The sequence below is a fragment of the Leptosomus discolor genome, chromosome 6 (assembly GCF_034619465.1).
Source record: "Leptosomus discolor isolate bLepDis1 chromosome 6, bLepDis1.hap2, whole genome shotgun sequence".
NCBI classification, from domain to species: Eukaryota; Metazoa; Chordata; class Aves; order Leptosomiformes; family Leptosomidae; genus Leptosomus; species Leptosomus discolor.
The window spans coordinates 55,811,484-55,834,792 of NC_141396.1; the positions used below are offsets into that span (position 1 = coordinate 55,811,484).

The 23,309-nt window shown below is 39.6% G+C and overlaps 1 protein-coding gene across 3 annotated transcripts in view; it reads left to right on the plus strand.

Annotated features, from left to right (window-relative positions):
• The window catches only part of DIP2C (DIP2 acetate--CoA ligase C (putative)), a 319,080-nt gene that overhangs the window by 197,787 nt on the left and 97,984 nt on the right, over positions 1-23,309 (plus strand). For all 3 annotated transcript variants that reach the window (XM_086467405.1, XM_086467406.1, XM_086467408.1), the window contains 5 exons: positions 4,156-4,281; positions 5,134-5,343; positions 11,594-11,725; positions 13,079-13,198; positions 14,140-14,337. In XM_086467405.1, the coding sequence (XP_086323531.1) occupies positions 4,156-4,281; positions 5,134-5,343; positions 11,594-11,725; positions 13,079-13,198; positions 14,140-14,337 (786 nt within the window). The remainder of the gene's footprint in view (positions 1-4,155; positions 4,282-5,133; positions 5,344-11,593; positions 11,726-13,078; positions 13,199-14,139; positions 14,338-23,309) is intronic.

Below are 23,309 nucleotides of genomic sequence, written 5' to 3' on the forward strand. Positions count from 1 at the left end.
TAAAAACGCTTGAATGCAACAGAGAAGAGACTGGAGACAGAGCTGTTTTGTCTGAAGTTTGCTAAGGATTATCAGGCAGCCTATAAGAAATACATGTCAGGTTGAATATTGAATACCAGGTTGATTGCAACAGCACAAGTTGAGCAATTAGCTTTCCTAAGCGTGTTGCTTTATTCTTTCTTAACTTACTTGATTCCTTGAGTACAAACTTACAAATTGGATTCGACATATGGTTGGCCAGTCTAAAACAGGGGAGGACAATAGCAGATTAGGAGTTGTGCATTGGTTCCTACTGCTGTAGATAGAGGTGGTGATGTTTTACTTTATGCTCTAGGTTTTCCATTGAGACTTTCTTGTGGAAAAGCCGGGTGGAAGACTATAAAGATTTTGTTACCTATAGGAGTGCTTTGAAGGGTCAGGACCTGGAGTCGTTTTATCAGCTGTAACAGTGTAGCTAGAATGTCACAGGCTTCTACATGAAAGAACATTTTGCCTAAAAGCATTTTCTTTCCACTTAGACCCCAGACTTTTTCAGAAGGCTTGAAGGCTTTAGTGCAACTACATCAAGGTATATCTGTGTTGAAACTCTATCAGTTTATAGTAGGTGAGAATTGTAGATGCCACACTATGAGAAAAGAGAGGAGAGGTGGAGGTTTTGCTGATTTGTTTTTGTTTGTTTAATGACAGCTCCTAACAGTGTGACATTTCTGGACATATGTGAACAATTTTTTTTTCAAGAAAATTAAACAAGAAGTCTGTGTTTTAAAGCAGTGCTTAATCACAGTGTGATGAATTCGGTTAGCCTGAGTGCCAGGGTAGACTGAGAAGACAGTTCAAACACTTTTCGTCAGACCTGCAAAACAAGGGGCATCACCCTGCCAGAGACGGTTAGAAATTCTGATGTGATGTTCTCTGCCGATGCTCTTGTGTGACATGTGGAGAATACGTACTGCTTTGTGCTGATGGGATTCAGGGGAAAAGCAAAGCTAAAACCTAGAGAAAAGCAAAGCATGTGTATAGAAGGTGCATATCTGAAGCTGATATTTGGTGGGAACAAACCTACTTACTGTTTCTATCTTGCTGAGGTTACAGGATGGGTGTGGTAAACCATGAGTTGTTCTCAAGTGTAATTCTTAAGTATCAGTCTGGCTTTCCCTCACCACCCTTGATTTCTCAGTATTTTGGGACTTAGTCTCTAGATATGAATGTCTTGAATGCTGTTCGTTAGGTTGAGAAGTCCAACTCTATACAAAGCTGTCAGAGTAGGTTGAAGACTGTCTTCAGAACCCATCAATAGGCTTCCATTCAAAAAGAAGACCATATAAGCTATATAGGCTGTTAATCATCCTTTACCTAATCCTTAACCTTTTTTTATATGCTTAGAGATGCTTAGTTTAGCCAAGATTTTTATTCTTGGGAGAGAATATTGTGAAAAGATTTTTCATCCAAGGTTGACTGTTTCTGCTGCCTTTTTTCCCTCTCCCTTAAAAGCCTGTAAGCTCTTGCTGGGTCATCTCTGGACTGTCTGTCCTCAGCCTTTTCTAGATATGTGTCCTGGTTTTTTTGGTAGCCTCCATACTCTTGAGTAATGCCTTCAGAACAGTTGACCTTGCAGGCTGGGCTGGGAGCAGGTGTTCCTTCTCCCCAGCCAGCTTCCCTCTTGTTTATTCAGAGTTTCTTATCTTTTCCATTGTTCTTGCTTTCCTGTGGGGGTTTTGGGTTTGTTTTTTTTAATCTGTAGTTTAGTTGATTCTGCAGTAACCCGTTACAAATAAACATACCAGGCATGTGCTTTATTAAGAAAACAATTCAATTCCTGGACTCCCGTGGACTAATTTGAAAATCAAAACCCTGCAGATCATTTTTTAATTAAGCTGATGAGTTTACCTGCTTACATCAAAAAAGAAATCAAAGAATTTGCAAGTTATGATTCGGTGTCCAGCTGTCACTAAGCGTTTTAATAATGATTTTCTGTCAGCTGTCCTCCCTTAAAAAACTTCTAAAGAATTTGAGTTACACCTCATCTCCCTCCTAATACAGTAAAAACCAATCCTGAATACAATAATATACAGATAATTCTTCCTGTCTTGATCAGCAAAAGTTATTCTCTTCCAATAATTGCTATAGAGTTTTGGGTTTTTTTAAAGAGAAAGCTCATTTTTTACTGCTTGCTATCTAATTGCTGTCCTTTGAAGGAAACCCAAGAATTTTCCCTGTTTTTTGGATAAGAAACACAAACTATTAGTGAGCATGTTCAGTCCTGAATGTGGTATTGGCATTGGTGTGGAGTGAGCAGGTAGGAATTTATCTTGGGGACATGCTGCTAGGTAAAGACTTACATGGTTTATTTTCTTAGCCTGATACTTTTCACATAGACTTTTCATCAAGTTTTAATTATAAGAAAGACCTTAAACCTTCTACTTTAGAATAATGACTTGACAGGAGAGAAATTGTTTTCTGGTTTGATGTTAGCATTCCAGTCTTCCTCAGTTTTGGTCCAGCAGCTGCACATCTCTTTTATCTTTTGAGTTTGCTTTTCCAACTCTGCTGTTGGCTTTTCTTGCTTTGCTTTCGCTGACATGCTCATCCTCTTCATGATTTAAAACAAAAGCAAGAAGCAACTCACAGAAGCAGCTGATAAGGTTCTTTTTCTTAGACTTACTCTTCCCTGCAGTCTTTCCCCTGAGAGGTGCTTAAACCCTGCCAGAAGATAGGAAACACTATTATTAAAAATGAGACATTGCAGCTTATCAGCAGAGTGTATCATCTAATGCTTCTAGTCATCCTTCCCAGTTGTTACTTAAAACAAGTTACTTACACTGATGTGATCCAACCAACAGCTCTTTAAATAAAAACATATACTCTCTTCTCTTTCCTGTTTTTTTGAGGGGAACATTGCCTGTTCAGAGCTGCCACCATATCGACACAGGATTAGGAAATAGGCTGTGTGCTGCCAAACCAGCCTACAAGGGTGGTCTTCAAAAGGACTTGGCAGCAGCAGGAGTGGGATCACTCTGGATTAAACCTGTTTCACTATGCTCCTACTTCACAAATGGGAAAAGCTAAATAGTGCACACAACTTGCTGCATTTTCTACGGCTGACTAACGGCAGCTGGTTAAAGGACAGTGTCTAATGTGCTTCCAATTGTGTGGTCAGTGTGTGGCAACTTCTTTAACCATAAGTAGCTTTTGTTGGCTGCCATGAATTTTGCATTCAGTCTCCTCATGTGCATCTTGTCCCAAACCTATAGAAATACGCAGGCAAAAGTGCAAGGTGGTAAACTAAAGCCAGACTTTTTTCTATGTATAGTTGTGGTAGTGATTTAAAGATTTGCATAAAACAACATAATTAGTCAAAACATGTTGCTAGTGTCTTTTAGATATGATAAACTGCCTTTTTGAAATTGGGGAGGAAGACACCTATATATACATGTGATTGGTAGAGAAGCTCCTCATGAAGGATGTCCCCATGGAGAAGGGATCTGTTGGATGCTCTGGAGTGGGCTCATGTGAGCTGTGTGTGGCACCCACGTGCGAAGCACCAGGCCTGTGCTCAGGGTGCTTTTCTTTCTTATTCCACCTCAGGCCAGCCCTGCGTAATACTTACTTTTCTGTGAATAAAGCCAAGTGAATGAGGTAGGAGGAGGATTTGGGAATGGGGGACCTGCTGCCATTTCTGCTGTGACATTTCACATACCTCTTATCTTTCAAGCAAATGTTCCTGTTCACTTAGTCTGTGTGGTTTTTGTGTATATTAGAAACCTCATTCATCTAAAAAACAGGCAGTGTTAATATACCATGCTTTCCCTGAAAACAGTAATGGTTGCTGAAGTAACAGCTCTTGGTTAAACAGAGGTTTGCTCTGGGGGAGCGGAGTTCCTACTCTTCAAATACTGCAGCACTGTTCTGGGAATATTGTACTGCTCAAAGAGCTTGTTTGTTCGTACAGCACTTTTCACTATAGCTGCTTTTTCTACAGCAGGGAGAACACACGCAGTCCCTCTGAGATCCTGCGCGTTCCTGGCCTTTCATCGCTCGATACGCGTTGCCAGCCAAGCTGCCGTGCAGACGAACCTGCGCGCGGGTGCACTGCATACACAAACAAACAGCTCGTTTCTGTCTGAACGCTGGCTTGAAACCTCTCTTTCCTTCCAGATGTCCACACAGAAGCAGTTCAGGCAGCCCTGGCTAAGCATAAAGAAAGGAAAATGGCAGTCCCCATGCCCTCAAAACGACGTTCGTTGGTGGTGCAAACATCAATGGATGCCTACACACCTCCAGGTGAGCATCTCTGTGTGTTTTTAAGAATTTTAAAAATGGTTCTTTGTGCTGCTATGAACTTACAATCTGCCTGCATAGACAGTTATGGAAACATCATTTGAGGCACACTGAGCATAACATTGAGGTATGTTTCAAGAGGTGAAGGTTAACTGAATGGTTGGAAGGTCAGCTGGGACAGTTAACATGATTGCTTTGCCCTTGGTAGTACCAAAACTTGCATTGATCCTTTTCATCTTATGACAACCTTAATGTAGCCAGCTTGTCATATTTTTTGTGACTCAGAGTTCATTGCAAGTTTCTAGTTTATTCCCTAACACTATAATGGAACATTGTCTTTACAATTAGTTGTGCCATTCCTTTTCAGATTTATTGGCTCTTTTACTTACTAAACTGTGAAAATGCTCCACAACTCATGCTTTCTCATACTCACTGAATCCAGCTGGGACTCCATTTCTCAGTGAAGGGTGGGCTTTCTACAATTGGATGAGTTTTTCACAAACTTTGTGGAGTGAGCTTGGGAAAGTATTCTGGGTATTCTGTACTGTTAATATGTGATTGGAGATCTTCAGAAGATTCTCCAGCCGCATTATAAAGGAAGACTTTTATTATCCTTACTTTTATACAGTAACACAGAAGCCGTGGCGTTAGAGCAGGAAAGCTCTCTCAGTGTGCAGTTGGCAACTGGCTTCATTTCAGGGCTTTCGGTATTACAGACATTTCTTATTCTGTTTGCCTACCTTCAGGAGTTTTTCTTAATGGCAGTTATCTTTAGATTTGTAATATGAACATGCCTTATTTCTGTTAAGAAAATCCAAAAGCACTGCAAGTAAACAGACTGTTTTTAATCACTAGATACTTCTTCTGGTTCAGAAGATGAAGGCTCCGTACAGGGCGACTCCCAGGGAACTCCCACCTCAAGTCAGGGGAGTATAAACATGGAACATTGGATCAGTCAAGCGATCCATGGCTCTACCACGTCAACCACTTCCTCCTCCTCGACACAAAGTGGAGGCAGTGGTGCTGCACACAGACTAGCTGATGTTATGGCTCAAACACATATAGGTTAGTACATGGATATTTTGAGTGTGTCCAGTTTAACGTGAATTTTGTCTCTCATGTTCACCTGAACTGCTATATGAAGCCTTATAAAAGTCTTCCCTGTGCTTTTTCTTCTTTCCTTTTTTTTTTCTATTTGCATATATTATATGGAGAGATGGTCCTATGTTCTTATTTCGTGAGAAAAAAAAAGAAAACGTAACAATTTAGATTTGTGGGTAAACTTATTTTGTGGCAAACAAGGTCTGGCTGTTGGCTGCGAAGTATCTTAAAATGTGCAGTTGCATCACTTCCATTACTTGGCACTAAAAAAGATGTCTGTAGGATCCATCAGTAAGGAAAATCGGTGCATGCAACATTAGGGTTTGCTTGCATTTGAGTTTCCCCTACTGCTGTACCACATTAATTATGTAGTTTGAGTGATTTTTGGTAATTCTGTTAACAGTAGGTCCTCTTAAACATTTTTTTTTCTGCTCTTAATTGGATCTGGCATACTTGAACTGGGATATCTAGCTATTATAAACGTTGGGAAAGACTATTATATACCTTTGGAGAAGGGAGCTATTATTAGTAGTAGTAGCTTGTTTATATCCTTTGGAAAGATCCTAGGAAGTCAAAGTTTTCTTTCCATTAGGGTTAAGCTTCACAGACATTAAGTATTTCTGAATATTGTGCCATTAAAATGAGGCAGCTGTTCAAGGCACAAGGAAAGCAAGGCTTGTTTTCCCTTCATTCTCCAGTAACTGCTGTTTATTGTACGAGGCATCTGCTTTGGGTGCATTTTTGCTGGGGCTGTGTATTTTGCCTCATTGAAAATCTTTTGGAATCTATATTGGAACAGACAAAGCAGCCTTGCTACTGTTCTACACATATGAAATGCGGTTTTGTGTGACTGCTCCTCATCTGATCATTCCTTTTCAAGTGTATGTAATGAGATACATGAAAGCATCTTAAATGTTCCTGATTTTATGTGCTGGAACAGTAGTCCATATCCCTTTTTATTTGCTCTCAGAATGGCTTGGTGTAACACCTGTATTTTCAGGTAATCAGTACTCTCTCCATGGTCTGGAATTGCTGAATTGCAGTCAGGGGAAGAATTTCCATTGTATTCTTAAATTCATGCTAAATGAGTAGCTTAGAACCTTCTTTTAGAAACTCGTACACTTCTGAACATGTTAATCATTGCATTTGGTTATTTTCTGTGACTTCATCTCGAAATGCTAGAGGAAATTATAGCATAGAGAATTAAATTTATCCAAACTGTAAAAGGTTGCATTACTCACACACCAAATCTTAATGTGTCTTTAAATATAGCTTCTTTATAATGTGACATTTTGATAATTTTAAATCTGGCACAGTAAGTCTTCTTTTATAATCACTGAGTTTGCGGTAAATAATACAGCATTTATAGAGCTAAATTAAGATGGCAGCATTCTGCAGAAGAGGAAAAATACTACTTCTTTTACTTGTTTTGTTTTGCATTGTTGTTGTTGACTGGAAAGATCTCTCCTTTGAAAGAAGCAATTAAGCTTGCCTCAGTGTATACGTACTTTTATTTCTGACAATAAGATACCTTAAATTGCATCTCTAGTTGGACAGTAGTTGTGATGTAGTAATGTAAAGGTTACTTAGATACAAAATATGAGTGATATCTGCTAACAGATTGAGACTGTGATCTTAAGGTTACCGTCAGATGGTGTTGCTAAGATCACTGGAAATGTAAGGGAAGCTGCACAGATGATAACTATAAGGTGTATTTCTTCATGGGTGAGCTGCTTTCTCTAAGAATTTGAAATGAAATGGCTCTTTTGTGGGTTTTTTTTTCAATCTGAAGAGGTGGATTTTGAATTTAAATGTATTCTAAGAGGTAGTAGATTTGAAGTATTCCCACAGATAGCCTTGCTGTTTCAGAGGCAGTGTGCCAGTGATCGTAGATGAGTAATCCTCTTTGGTAGGAGAGAAGGCTAGAGAGAAGAGTACTCTTCTCTGAAGCTCCTCAGCTACTGGAGACAATTTGTTCTTGATCACAAAGAACATATATTCCTGTGTCTTGGTGTTTCTTTGGTCCAAGGAGTTGTTCTCCAGAGACAGATCAGCCTACAAGAAAGAAATCATCTGTAAATATGTAAGGACGTAACTGCCATGCTCAAAGATGCCAATTTTGGTAAATACAAATTTGAAGGGGAAGAGGAGAGACCTTTAATGAACCAAAGAAAGGTCTCCATTCTGATATCCACTAGGATTTGACCTCCAGAGTGCTTCGTAGAACCAAAGAGAGATTTTTCCAGTTTGGATACTTGTAATGCAGTCCTGAGAAGGGATTTGATAAAAAGCTTTGGCTATAATATAGTCAGAGTTCAGCCTTATGGATCATTTAGATAATTTGCATAAGCTGTTACATGCTTTCAATGTTACACCGTTCGTTTAATTTGCTGCTACTGCTGTATTGTCGCCAAAGTTCTAGTTTAGGATGGATATCCTTTAAATATTTATTCTCAGCTTTAAGACACTCAGGTGCCTGTACTAAGCTAAAGGGAGACTCTCTAGTGTGATAGGCATCACAATTGTGTTGGGTGATTCTTGAGCTTAGAGGTCAAACCAGTGCAATCTGTAAAAAATATCGAATGTTCTGACCCATCTTTGGATCAGTACTATATATTTCTAAGGTCTTTAGCTTTCACTTATCTGTATTAGAATTTTTTTATCTATACATATATAAAAATCAAGGAGAGAAAGCACATCCCAAAGCTCAGAAAGTTCATGTAATGAAAAATCATACAGTGCTTACCTATGATTGTAAATTTATATAAAAAGTTAAACATCTCACTACAAAATTTTGATCCAGTAGGTGCATTTAACGTTTCTTTTATATGCTTCAAATATGTTTCTGTTTGAAAATCAAAGGCTTCTGTCCACGTTAAAAGCTACATAGGTTTCTAATAAAGTAAATATAAAAACATGTGCCATAAGGCATGACTGATAGCTCTCTGACAACTTTAAAATTCTTATATGTTCTAAGGGAGAATATTAACTTGTAATACAGGAGACTAGTTTAAAATACTCTCTGTCACCTGGACATCAATACGGGAGAAACACAGTTGATGGAAAAAGCCACAGCTCTGACTCTGGATTTCCCTTCCCTGACAACCAGAAGAGCCAGCTTGTTTGGAAGAAAAAACCTACATTTTTTTCAAGTATAGTATTTGAAGGATACTTTTTCAGTTCCAAGAAACTTTTCAAACTCATGATGCTTATGTGTGCTTCCAAACTTCCACTGGAGTGCATTCTTCCATCTCTTTGCTTCTGCTCAAACATGGGGCTCTGTCAATGCACACACTCTATCCCGACGTGAATGTGCTCCGCATTGTTGGTTCTTTCTGATTTTCATGAAATGCGGTAAAGCACCTCACTCCAGTGGCAGAAATGAAGAGAGCCTTATAACTGAAAACAGCTGTTCTGTCTGTGATCTTCTAATGCAAGAATATTGGAAGAGATGGGAAGAGGAGGTGATGCAAATATGTATGTTTGATGGATGCAATGCTTTGAAGTCATACAGCTGTCACAGTTTCTATTTTTTAGTCAACAGATGTGTCAGGATCGTTATTCTTAACTAAGTCTCAAACAGCGCTTCAAGTTACTTGACATAAGACCAAGCAGTTCTATACAGATTGTGTCTATAGTCTAAGCCTGGGTCGACTGTTTTATATGAGAAAGGATACATTTCACGTAAAATGTAACAATTATCTTTTTCTTTAGAAGTCATTCAGACCAAATTTTTGTCTGTATGACTTTATTTTCTCCAAGCCTGACTCCAAGAAGGGAACTGACTGAGGATTTGTAAATCTAATGGATCAAACCTCCAGCTGTAGATAGTGTCATAAGAAGACATCTGTTAAACAGATACTGTAAAGGAACATGGCAAGACAAACCCTAATGTTCCTGTTCTGCTAGATAAGTGTTCTTCTTAATGGAAATGTAAATAGTAGATGGGCAGCCAGGGTGCTAAAACGCCACTCTTTGGCCCGCCAGTGGTGGGCACCTTGGGAAGAGAGTTTCTCTTAGGTCATTTCAAGTGCCAGTGCTGCTTGTTCAAAAGGAAACCCTTTTACAAAAGAGTGGAAAGCTTCTTTCTCATGTTATTTCACCCTGCCTGGCATGATGTGTTACAAAGAAGTATTTGGTTTCAAGTGTATAGATCTGAAGGGAGAGCATCGCTGCTCTGTGGTACTTTAGGTCACGTATCTTCTCTTCCATTAAAAAAAAATAATCTCGGTGCTAAAACCTGAAACAAGATTCTTTAACTCCAATTCAGTTTGCCTTGTAAAGTCTAAAAGATGGAAATACTTCACTGGAAAGATGTAAACAGTTATAGCTAACTTCAAAAATACTTTCTCATGTAACTAATAGCTGACTAAGTACAGTTATTTTCTTAGTCATGCTCTCCTCTCCTATTTGCATAGCAAAACTGCATTATAAGTAAAAGATAAGAAAATAAACTTCAGCATTTTTTAATTGACTTAGTTATTGGGTAATTCAATCAAGATCTATAAAAAGCTTTTGCCACTTAGCAAGAAAGGGCAAAAATTGTGCTGAATCTGAAGTAGTTGATGATGACAAGATATCTAAAATGCAGACGTTATTCAAACAATTACCAGCACAAGCGTCATTGTCCAGGCTGTTATACTTCAGTTGGTCACTTACAGAACAATACACGGTGCTTGTTTCAGTAAAATTGTAACAATAGTTGTGATCAGACTCAAGGCTCAACTGGACGTGTGTAGGATGCAGGATGTTTTTAAATGCCTCGATAAAAGCCATGTCATGTTTTCCTCAACCAAGGCTACGGTTGAGTGATAAGGTTGAGTCTGTATCATGTTCGTGAATATAAACATTAAATAAGAACTACAGACATTACTATCATGTTTTAATTTTTCATGATGATTGTCTGTCAAATGCTAGCTTCAAATGAGGTCTATGCAAAATAGGCGTCTGATATAGCATCCTGTTACTGTATGTGTAATCATAAAAATTAGTTGTCTGTGTTGATGGTGCATGAATTTGGGATTGAATGGACAAGAATTACAATGATCCAAAGTTCAAGATGCATGAAAATGTTCTATAGTTACATTTGAGGTGAAATTTACTGTAGAAGTTGGTGTAATAGCAGAGTTACGGCACCATAATGCTGACAGGTTAGATTTAATAAAAAGCACATCTTGAAAAATAGTGTTGGAACAAGGTGAAGTTTTTGTAAAATTTTTGCATTTTTAAGGACTCTTATCCTGCTGTAAAATGGAGTGCATTCCTCTTCACTTCAGCAACAGCAGAATGAAGGCCTGCCTTCTTTTGTATCTCAGGCTGCTGGGGATCATTTATGTCAATTGAGAGAGAAGTTACTTGCTCATTGTATTTACATGCATCTACTCTAATGCTGATAAAAACCTGGAAAAATATTATGAAGCAACCCATAAAAATAGTACAAATACATAGGTGATACAGACTCAGACTTGAAAACATGGGAAAACAAACGGTGGTAGCATGCTGAGTTATCAGGCTATGAAAGACAAAGATTAGCTCTATGGAATTGTTTAGCAGTGCTGGCATGAGTCAGATGAAATTGTGTTTGCCTTCTGGAAGGCAAGTCTTTGTTATGCGGAAGAATTGAAATAACTAGACAAGCAAGTGTCCATGCAGAATGCAAAGTTCATGTTTCTTCACATTTTATTTCTTTCCCCTGGATTCCAACACTGCTGTGATTAATTTTTTTCCTAATATACGAACAAATTCCTTTCTTAACTAAAACTGGCATATTCAAAATACAGAGGTTATCAAGGAGATACGCATTGGCACTTGCAAGTGATTGACAACATGCTGGATTCCTTTTATTTAGAAAAAATGATGCAGCAATCTATCAGAAGTATATTTGTCTGGGTCTTCTCTTTTTGAGACTGTTCACAAGCTTTAACTTAGTATAAAATTAAATTTCAGTGGAGAACAACTTAATTGTATCTTTATTTTAGCCTGTTGCTTATATGCTTGCAAATATATAGCCCTTTTTTTGATCAGTGGAAACTTTTTTATTAAAATCATGCTGTGCATTATAGTTGTATACATTCATTTTGTACGCTAACTTTAAGGCCTGTTCAGATGTTAAGAAAAAAAAAAAAATCAAATGGTATTCTTTACGCTCCACTTTGCTTTTCTGCCCTTCAACACTAGAGGTACACGGTTAAACCTTTTAACTTATTTTTCACAGAAAATCATTCTGCCCCTCCAGATGTTACCACTTACACCTCAGAACACTCAATACAAGTAGAAAGACCGCAAGGATCAACGGCACGGGTGGCACCAAAGTATGGAAACGCTGAACTCATGGAGACTGGTGATGGTATGTCACAAAGCAAAACTAGGTTTTTTTCGTAACCTTTTTAGTAGTTACTGTGTGCATCTGCTCTTTGTTTCTTTTGGGCATTGTTCATTTATAAACACACACACAAAGTTGCAGCATCTTTACAGTCCTAAAATAAACTGCTATAAATGAAGCCGACATCGAGAAATATTTCTTAACCAGCAGAGCTGATTCCCTGTAGAATTTTTTTGGCAAAAGAAAGCAGCGAATCTCTTTAGAACTGCTTTTATCATGCTGCCTGGTTACAGCTAGTCTGCTTTTTAAATGGCAAAGAAAATGACATGATAGGATGGCTACATCTTGAAAAGTGACATGTTTAAAGTTTTATTTTCTGAGTTTTTGTTGTTAGGGTTTTGGGGTTTTTTTTTGAAAAACAGTTATTTGTAAACCCTTTCTTATTTACTGCTCCTCTTTTCTAAAACTTCCTAAACAATATTTCAGCAAGGTGTGGAATTGCTGACCAAGTGTATCACATCTAAACTTAGCAGCTTCAGCTCGGAAGACCACTTGGTAAAGTTCTGGAGCCAACCTTATGGAAGGGTAGGAGATTGAAATTCCTGCAATGCAGTGACAGAAGGCTGTTAGTTCAGGAACAGATAACATAAATGTTGCAGAGGCTTTGCACTCGACTAGGGAAAAGGAGGGGGGAGGTCACTGATGAGATTATATTATAAAAGTGCCCCTTGCCCCAGAATTGTGGTTTTCAAAGTGCGATATGGGCAAGCACACTCCCTTTGGAAATTGCTGGCTGTTGGGATTAGCTGTAGGGATGTTCAGAAACTATAGGGTCATGCTGAAGTTATACAAAGATGTGAACCTTGTTTAAGATGGATACTGGACAGATGTCCAGTACAGTGTAAAGAGCAACCCAGAATAAATGATGGGGCAGAGCCTATGACCCACACTCATTGCTGAGCTGCAGTCTAGTTAGACAATATTGGTATGACCAGTGATCGTGGGGAGAGCCAGTCTGTGTCTTCTCACTGACCATTGCCAATGCCACCTGGAAGAGTTCTGTAAGGTTACTGACATTTGCTGTAGGAGGGTTTTTTCACTGTGCTTCTCTCCCTCAGTCTATGTGCTGTTTCCCCTCTTAATTTTGCAAGCTCACTCTGACATTGTTGTATTGCTTTTATTTAAACTAGGCGTCATTGTTCCTTTTTTTGCTGAAATGATCTTTAATGTCTCAATGTTGAATACTTGAGTCACGTTATGGCATGAAACTGTAGTTGTGGCGGCCTTGCAGTCCTAGACTTTTTTCTACCCCACTTAACGTCTAGTGGCATTCAGCGTAGCGGTCGACTGATGTCTCCATTGATCCCTGTCCTGCAGGAGTACCAGTGAGCAGCAGAGTGTCAGCAAAGATTCAGCAGCTGGTCAATACACTAAAACGACCCAAACGACCACCATTACGAGAGTTCTTTGTAGATGACTTTGAGGAATTGTTAGAAGGTAAAATGACTGTTTTTCAAAAGGTTTGGGGATCTCTTATTAAAACTCTGTAAAATGTTTGTCTCACACATTGACTTTCTAGACAGCTAAGTGAGCTCTCCCTATACTGGCAAGTACCAAAAAGCATCGGTATTCAGTGGAATCTGCTCATAGTGAGCTTGGACATAGAGCCATAGAATCAAAAGTCTCTCTTGTTTGCTCAGCTCCTGGTTCTGCTTGCAAAGAAATAGTAGAAGAGAGTGGAGGGAAGCTTTGCTTTGAGCACATTCTGCTGTGGGTTACAGCCATTGCTTTCGAACACCAATGTGAGAAAAACTGTCACTGAGGGAGCATGTTAAATGTTTTACGCATCCTTTGTAACAGGGAAGCATTGAAAAAATGAACTAAATGTAAGACAGAAACAAGGATAAAGTCAATAAATGGATTTTTTTTTTCTGTAAGGAGGCCACTGCTCTGGAATTAACGTTTGCCAGGATGTGGTGTTTTAAATAGTCTTCATAGTAGTTTATAAGAAAGCACTGTAACAGAACATGACTTATATCAGTCTGTTCCTGATGACTTGTTAAGTACATTTTTCCGTATTTATGCAGTTCATCTCATTACTGCATTTTTGCCAGGAAAAAGTATTCTCCATCTCTCTTTAGGAATAGAGAAAGATTGATTATTTCAAAGATAAATATATGCATGCTGCCTCAGCGCTTTCTTTCCCTGCTTGTAGAGCTAGTGTAAGGATAAGCACGTGCATTCCTGAGATCTTTCAGTTACTTCGTCTCTGTTAAAGTTAAAAGCTGATTTCTGTATTTCTCTGATGCTTCTCAGTACCTTCTAACATGTTATTATTTTCAGGATATTTTGCAAAGGTAACTTATTCTCTTGGTTACACAGGTGTACACAAGGTATAGAATTTACATGGTAACTGTATATCTTTTCATAATCATAAGTTCAACAGCCAGATCCAAACCAGCCAAAGCCAGAAGGAGCTCAGATGTTGGCTATGCGTGGGGAACAATTAGGTGTGGTTACAAATTGGCCACCTTCTCTGGAAGCAGCTTTGCAGCGATGGGGGACCATCTCACCAAAAGCTCCTTGCCTAACCACTATGGATACTAATGGAAAACCACTGTATATTCTCACTTACGGTGAGCACTCTTCAAACTCCTTGTGCTTTTATATATCGTATACAGTGTCTGTGTGTATAGTAAACGCATAAATATACAGTGAAAAAAGCCCTCCAGTGATGCATCTGTGCCATTTCTGAGTAGGGTAAGACAAGTTTGAAGCTGTTGGTGTCTGAGTATGGATGGCTGAGATGTTATAGTATGATTTATTTCACAAAGAGGGAAAGACCTGAGTAGGTCCACCCATGGAATCACAGATTATAAATTAAAAACACCTTTTAAAGAGAAATACGTGCTAGGGCAGATTTTCGTGAAAATTATTGTCTAAATCCATTGCCCTTGGATATTGCCCAGGCTTTGTTCTGCAAAAGCAGAACCTGCTGCACAAAATTCACCAGCTTCGTGAAAAAGTTAAAGTAGGACTTTTTCCTGTGTTCTACTGACATTGTAGTAAGTGTGATTTGAATTATTCCTTTTGATATGTAGCTGTACAGATAGCAAATGTACCCCCTTGAAATAGATTTGCCAGGGTATATTTCAGTGTGATCTTTTATTATGTTGATGTAGTTCAGTGTGTACTGCCTGACAATCTATTGCAACCAACAAAGGCCAAATAAAAATAAACATAAGGATATCTCTGACAAATAACTTCCATATAGCTTCTAATTTTGAGAAGTTCAAGGAACATTCGGGAGATTTTCAAAGGAATTATTATGAATAACTGTCAAACTTCAAAAGCAAGTTGGAACGTTTCCTTATGGGTATGGATATAAAAAGTTATTTTGCTTTTTTTATTTCTGCCTTCTCAGGGACGTAGAGTTCTGTGCAGAGAATGTTTTTTTTTAATGCTGTGATAGAGGTCTGTCTGTTCAGTGCTGAATGCGCCTTTCCATTTGGGAGGCAGACTGAGCGATGGTCCCTGGCCAAAAAGATGTCTGCTGCAAGTTTGGCATTGCGAGTATAGTTAAAGGCTTTTAAAGCATAACAGACCCTTTGCAGCTGAAGGTCATGCATGAAACATTTTCCCTTCAGGTACCTTAGAGTTAAGAAGTTAGTTAAATTAGTGAGCAAACGTATGATTCACCACTGACCAATGTTTTCTTCCTTAAGGACATGGAACTAGAGAAGAATTTTAAAGTTTGCAATTAAGTTTGCAGAAGAGCATTTCATATCATCTACTAAATAAATTGGACAGGAAAGGAAATCAAGATGTTAGTGAGAATCAGACCACTTCTCTGAATATGGGATTCTGTCCAGAGAGTCTGAGCATCTGTCCTCCTTCACCTGAAGGGCTGTAGGCTGAGCAACCCAAGGAACTCATGCACGTGGCTTATGGAGCCACCTAGCCTGCTTCTCTGTCTTGTCTACGTTTAGCCCGTATCCAGGGCTAAACTATAACGGTTTCTCTGTCACCCGACAACCGCTTACCAGCTGGGAAGGGGATCTGGGAAAGGGAGAGGAGACCCATGGGCTGAAGTGAGAACAGATTTCATGAAACAGCACCAATACGAACAAAGGCATACAAAGTTATACTCTGCCAAAAGGATATGCAGCAGTCACAGTCAACAGGAGAGCAGTCTTCAGGAGCAGGAGGAACCCCACAGGAGCTCTCTCCTCTCAGCAAACCTTCCCCCTTTATAATGACCATGACATGACGGGATGGGCTACCCCTGTAGCTCACTCAGGTCAGCTGCCCTGACTGACCCAAAACTGCTGACAGCCTAGCTGTCCCCTGGCTGGGATAGAATCACAGCCAAACCAGGACACTATCCTAAGCTAACTCTTTCCAAACACCTCTTCTAAATTTTCCAAATCCTGAGAAAAATGGGACTAAAATTCATGTTTTCATTACTTTCATTTGACAGCACTCTAGGATATGGTTTTTGCTGTTGCCTTTCAATAGTTTGCTCAGATTGGAAAAAAATATTCTTATTTTTTCCTTCTTTTTATAGATAAATTTACAAACCAAAACGTTTCCTAAGAGATTTAGTGAATTCTTCTCTGCTAGCTGGATTTCAAGCTGACATTCTTCTTCGTGGGAAATGTCCATTTGCTGTCCCATAGCAGTTTTCTTTACTTAAATGACAACTGCTTTTGAAATACCATTAACATTATAGCCACCTGACATTTATTGCTGACTTTATGAATGATTTTCCTGTAGCCATTCCACCTTTCATGTCTGTAATATTTTCTAGCAATTTTGGGCATGGCATTTTTTAAAGTTGAACATTAATATATATTAAGCCTTGAACTCAGCAAATACACTCTTATTCATGAATTTTTATCCCTTTGCATAGTTCCACTGGCCTCTGTGGTAATAAACTTTTGAGAGATGAGCTTAACCCACAGTCCTACCACATGATATTAATGTGACATTTCCTTTCCTTGGGTGCATGCTATGATCAGATGACTTTGCCAATTTAAGGAGACACCATTACCACGATTTTTCATATGTTCACCATTTTGACAAATATTCAAGAGTTTTAAGAGTAATTCTAAGTTTCTAAAGGTTCAGTCTTTGACGTGCTACCAACATGGTCATTGTGCACCTCTTCTTGAATATTTTACATCTGTTCACTGCTTCTGTGTCAGTCGCTTCTCGCAGCCTCTTGTGTCTTCGTGGAAATCCTCTTCATTCATCCTCCAACTTTCTGGTTAAAGAAGAGGCTCCTACATGATGTCTTTTGATCCTTGCTTTTTTCATACACAGCATCTTCTTCAGTTTCCTGTCTCTGCATGGATGAGTGGCAAGTTTGCCTGCTTATTCCAGAGTTCTTTCCATCTTTCCAAACTGGATTCCAGGGGTATCTCTGTAGCTGTCAGCTACATTATAGCCCATCTGAGTAAGAGTACTTACTTGCTTAGCACCGAGCATATTCATTTCCTCCTTTCTGGACCATTGCAGGCAATATTGCCATCCTCCCTATCACTTGGGTTGTAACTTGTGCATCATACGTGACCCAGACATTTCTTTAGTTTTGTACAGCCGTTCTGTGTTCAAGCCTTGCATGTTATTTTGGGTGCAAATCTTTTCAAATGCAGAACTTTCGCTGCATCTACACAGTGAAATCTCATCCCACCTGTCAGCTTAGTCTGGATTCTTACAGCAGGCTCTCTCTGGTCCTGAAAAATTTAGTGGTGGCCTGTTGCATCTATCCAGGATGCTTTCATACTTCCCCTTGGTGGCCTCGCATGCAGAAAAGGAGCTCTCTGAGAGTCCACAAAATTCTCCTTCTCCAAAGCCTTCCTCACAACCCTTCTGCTGTCAGCAGCATGGAGAGTCGTCAGACCGATGGCCAAGCTATGATATGCTGTGACAGACAGCGATAGATTGGTGTGATAAGACCACCTTGTGTGATTTACTGGAATGGATTTCCCTACCTAACAGTGGCTGATATGAATATGATACAGTTAGTGAGGTTTCAGTGGTGAATGCTCTAGATCATGAAGTGCTGTTGTGCCATAAGGGGAACTAGTTTAAAGAAGTTATTCTTTCAGCTGTTGCTTAAAATCATCTCTGCCTTCCCATTCCTCTGCAGGAATTCATCTAATTTGTGATGCCTTATCTCTCCTGTGTCTTTTTCAGCATGTTTTTTGAGCTTTTTGTCTTCATAGCATGTAAGGACTGTTTTCTTCTGTGTGTCTCAGGTTACTGTAGATAGAAGAAATGAATAACTGCACTTGTAGACTTGATTTTTTTTTTTCAAGCAAGTTTTTGAAGCAGTTTGCCTCGATTCTTGAAGTTCTTTTGAGTGCCCCAGTTGTAATCTTTATTTAATGTACTCAAAACTCTTAAACTCTTTCTAGTGAATGAAACGCTATGGATATTACTTATTTCTCAAATATTTTGTTCCTCTGGGAACTTGGTTAAGTGGAGAACATCTTAGTTAAGTTTTTCACAATCCCTTTATAAATCAAATCACTGAATATGCATAAATTGAAATGTCTGAGAGATGGGAAGGAAAGATGTTTTATCGGGTTTTATGTAAGTCTGAACTCTGACTAGAAACCTAATAATGTGCTTTGAGGAAAATGAACACAATTTCTGGCTCAGACAAAGTTAATCAGAGTCGTCAGGCATCTGTTTTTGGTATTGTGGTATTAATAATGAAGCCCTTAGTGATTCTTAGAGGAGAATATGAATAAAGGACAATTAAATCCTGTATAGTACTTATGCTATCACAGTTACTTTTCTTACTTAAAATGATACCTCTAAGAAGAATCAGAAGGGCAGGGAAAAAGTAAAGCACTGAAAGTAATTTAGGAATGAGCAAGTTTTGATCTTTCTTATTGTAACCATTATTAAAAACAACAAAGCGAGTACCAGTTAACTACATCTGATTCAAAGAATCTCATTTCCTGTATCTAGCATTTTCTGTCATCAGAGTTTTTAAAAAACATTTTCAGCAGCTCCAATGTATTGTTTCCCACATCAGAAGCCTGTTGGAGGCAGCAAGGCTAGCAAAAAATAGCAGAGAAGGCTCTCTGGATAGAGAATTATTTTTTCTTTATCCATTTGGATTCTGTGGAGAAAGAAATGCCTGGAAACCAGCATTTTTTTCAAATTAAATGCTCATTAGAAAAAAATACTGTAAACATTTTGAGGCCAAAGCCGTGGTGCCTTAGCAGAGGGGATGTGGCTTATACTGGAGATACCCTGAGATGGCTGAAACTTCACAACAGACCAAAAATAGCCAACCCCAAGCCATGCTGCACCTGGCATGTGACCCGGCCCCCCACATCCTCCTGCTGTGAGAATCTCCTATGCTGGGAATTTCAAAATTATCAGGAGGAGAGAGAGGAAATCGAGCCTCTTTTTACCAGGTAGCTACAGAACCAGACTGTCCTTATCTCTGGAACAATTCAGTGCTTGCAGAGGTATAGATAGTCATGGTTCAAGTCCCTAGACAGATATCAATGTTATGATTGTTTAATACTTTAAATCTTTATTTCTTTGATAAAAAGACAGAACATTGCTTTTAAAAAATCTGTATTACGATCTATGATTAAGACTGGAGTATCAAGCACTGTAATAGCAAGGTTACCTCTATTCTGAGTATGTCTGGACTCTTATTCTCTGCAACAGAACATTTTTTTTTTTATTTTCTTTGGACTTTTTCTCCCCAAAGACAACAGCTTCGTTTGCTGATCAGGATAGATCTAAAGAGCGTATGAAGAAAGGGTTAAGAGAGCAGCAAAACCGCTACTATTATTTTGCAACGCAGAAAAAGTGCCCCTTTACCTGCATAGCATTAGGAATTTTGCCATTTACACCAGGTTTAATAAGTGCTCATGTTTCTATTTAATATAAGAAATGTCATACTGTGATATTGAGAAAATGAATATGTGACAAAATCATTTGCAGTTAAACTTTGGCAGTCTCGCAATTGCTGTGCACGGAGTTTGGTAAGCAACCACTGGTTTGGCTTTGCTGAGTTAGTGCTGTGTGGTTCTGAAGTGTCCTGAAAGTGATAAGGAAATCGACTGTGGTTTGTTTTCTCTCTGAGTTTTCTCCCTGATACAGCTTTTCTCTTACAACCTTCTTTACATTCAACACAAACATATAGTCCTTTTACAGATCTGTGAAGGAAAAGGAAGGGGATTTACTTCAGTGTCATGTGCAAAGCATCTAATTTTCGTTAGCCGATCCCTTTTTAAGACCTGATGGTTTCCTTTACCCTTAAAATGTGTTGCTCAACCAGCAGCTGGCTGGCTTGCTAAATTTTAGTTGGTAAAATATATTGCCCTCCAAATAGACTGTTAAAAAAAAGAACAAAAACTGCATACAAGTGAAATGTAAAATACATGGTTCTGGTGCAGATTTGCTCCTATTCAACTAAATCAAAATTCCAGAAGCAAAAGAAAAGGGACTTGCCCCACACAGGTGTCAACAGTGTTTGTGACAGCTGCCAGAAAGCAAGATGCTGTTTTCCATCCTGTCCTACCGAGACTATCTCGCGATGTCTGCCAGATGTGGCTCGGATTCAGAGGCATAGCAGGACTTGCTGATACTTGCTGGGCAGTGGGAACACTCAGCTTAGTTTGCAAGTGTGTGAAGAGCATTAAAGGCCTCCTGCAGAAGCACGCTGCTAGGGTGTGCAAGTCTGGAAGCAGCACTCTGGGCAAGCAGCAGAAGTGGCCAAGGATGATGTGATCTTTAGAAGAAGAAGAAGATTTATTTCAGTAAAGGCTTAAGCAATTATAAGTTAAGCAATGATATATTCAGAGAAAAGCTTGATTTCCTACCATCTTGTGGAGTTATACAAGATCTTGGAACACAGCACTGTAATTAGCAGCTTGATGGGAGGTAGGAACATAGTTGTAATTTGTAGTAGTGGCAAGGTGTGCATTAAGTGGATATTGTTGGGTTTGTTGTTTCCCAAAATCAACTTGGGAAAAACTATGCTATGGACACCTACCAGTCTGCTTTGTTTGGGAAATAGTTTTGTGACGTGAAAACTGAGGGGTGGCTCAGGTACTTAAACATCTAGTGCCCTGTGTTACCCATGACATGTTTATGTGACTGGCAGACATGGCACAGGGTCTGCAGAGCCCAGGCCCCTTCTGGAGGGTCCCCTTGTGCCTGAAACACCACTGAACGCTCAAGTCTGTCAATAATGACTTATCTCTGTGGATGACTTACCAGTTTTTCATTTTTAAGTGCAAGAAAATAGCTGTGTGAGGCAGGTAGGAGTGTTGTTCGAAAGGAGTCTGCTGTAATGGGGATGTGGGCAGGAAGGTGAAGAAGAGGAGGGCTCATGGGGTCTGGTCTGCATCTGGGGAAATGTGGGGGAAGCGGCAGTGCTGCTCAAGGTCCTCCGGGCTGCAGGCAGGGCCGAAGGCAGTGTTCTGCTGCGGCGGCGTGGCTGGAAGAAAGGAGCTCTGGCACCGAGCTGGAACACGGGCTGGCCCACTCCCTACTAAATGAAGCTGTTGCTTGAGTTTCCTACGTCTGCCCTCCTGTCTTCAAGCCAACTTATTAGAAGATTAATGGCTGTGTGTTTATCTGAGGACCGGTGCTTCATTGCACTCTGGCTGAGGACAACGGGGCGTATCCTCAGTGGCTCCAAACAGCCAGATTTCCGCTGTAGCCCGTGTAACAAAGACGGCTGACCCTGCACAAGGATCGGCCCGGCGGCGCTAAGCCCTGTCTCAGAGCGAAAGCCTTGGATGAAGCACAGCTGGCCTCCTCGCCAAGGCCTTCCTCTCCCGCTGCACAGATGTGGCACCGTATGGAGGTCGTGGCAAGGTCACAGCATCGGGATTTATGGGAGAGGTTTTAGCAATCGGCTTTTTCCCAGCAACATCTAATCTCTCAAGTTTGCAAAGGAAGAATTGCACTGAATTGCAACCTAGGCAGAACCAAGGGAGGAAATACTTCAAAGATTTCCTTCTTTATAACATCTTCCGTTACACAGAGCTTTTATCCTGCAGTCGTCCAGTCCTTTGTCTTTCTCAGTGGTGTTGGTGGGGCCAAACAGCCAAGGTGTCAAAATAAAGACACAATTCAGTCCACCTCTGGTCAGAAGCTTGTGCCCCATCCAGCAGCCATAGATCTGGCCCTGATCATTCATACATTCCTGGCTCCAGCTTCTGGATTACTGCTCCTTTTGTAGCTCCTTTTTTTAGTTATTTTTTGGAGCACAGCTATATACCCTGGAAGAAAAACTATGGGCTTCCTGTTGAACGTGATCCAGTTCAAGATCTGCATGGACATTGCTCAGCCTGCTTGCGAGGGTGCTTTGCAGGCTCTGCCCATACTGGAGCAAATGCAGCAGCAGCTGGGGGCAGGCAGAACCTGTGAGGGTTGGAGTTGTGGACCTTTTAAGGGCCGCAAGAGAGACCATATATTCCAGCTCCTTCACAGCTGAATGCAAAGTAGCTTCATTGTTCCAGTTTTCCACAGTTTCATAGCCATATGCATATGCACTTGGCTCAGCTAATTAACATAGTTTGGTATTGCACCAGTAAATAGAGCAGGAAAGGGCTGTGGTGACAGAAAATTCAAGTCTTTTCAGACCGTTAGAAAATATTATAGGCATTTTTTGTGCATTTTGAAGTGTATTTAAACAGAAAGGTGAGGAATTAGGGAGGCAGCCTTATGTGCTCTGCATTTCAGAAGCTGAATAAAATTTTGGCAATAAAAGAGCATCATGACAAAATGTATTTATAGAATCATAGAATCATTTTACGTTGGAAAAGGTTTCTAAAATCATCGAGTCCAACCATTAACCCAGCACTGCCAAGTCCCCGCTAAAACATGTTACTAAGCACCACATCTACACATCGTTAAGACTCAATTATTTAAACCTTTACTAGAAAGTACACTTTAAATTTTCTTAGTCTTTGAGAGAACGTGGTTTCTGCATTTACTCAAATCACTAACATGGAGATGGTTGTAATGTGTACCTGGGTGCTTTGGAAAGAATGTATCTAAATACTTTAATATGAATAGCCCTTAGATTTTGAAGAAAATGTTGTAAGATGGCACATTTGATAGCTGAAAAATTAGTGTGAATATGTCACAAATGCAAATTTAAGACTTGTAACAGATTTAACCTCTATAGCTTAGACAGAACTTTTCACAGCAGTCCCTTATGTCTCTCAGAAAAAGGAATTAAAAATTCAATGTTCTTTTCAGGCTTCAAAGTGTTTTGTGTAAAGATGGTTCTTTCTGGCAATTCAGAACTTTTGCCAGGCTTTTGATTTCCATTCTCCAATTTTCTGTATCATTACTAATTGCTCTTTTAAGTTTGTTGCCACTGAAACTTTAACATTGGAAACCTTTAAGAAAAAGATTATTTGCTTTCTTAAGGCATCCCTGTTTTTATCCTGCTCACTTGTCAAGTTCAAGTGTTGACTGTAGCAGCAGGGTTGCTTTTAAAGACTTTCTTTCCATCAAATGCAGGTAGGTCCGCCATAGTGCTGTGGGGGTTAATCCTGCAGACGTACTCCTGTATCCATGCTGAGTTTCCAGTGGAACAGAATTGAGT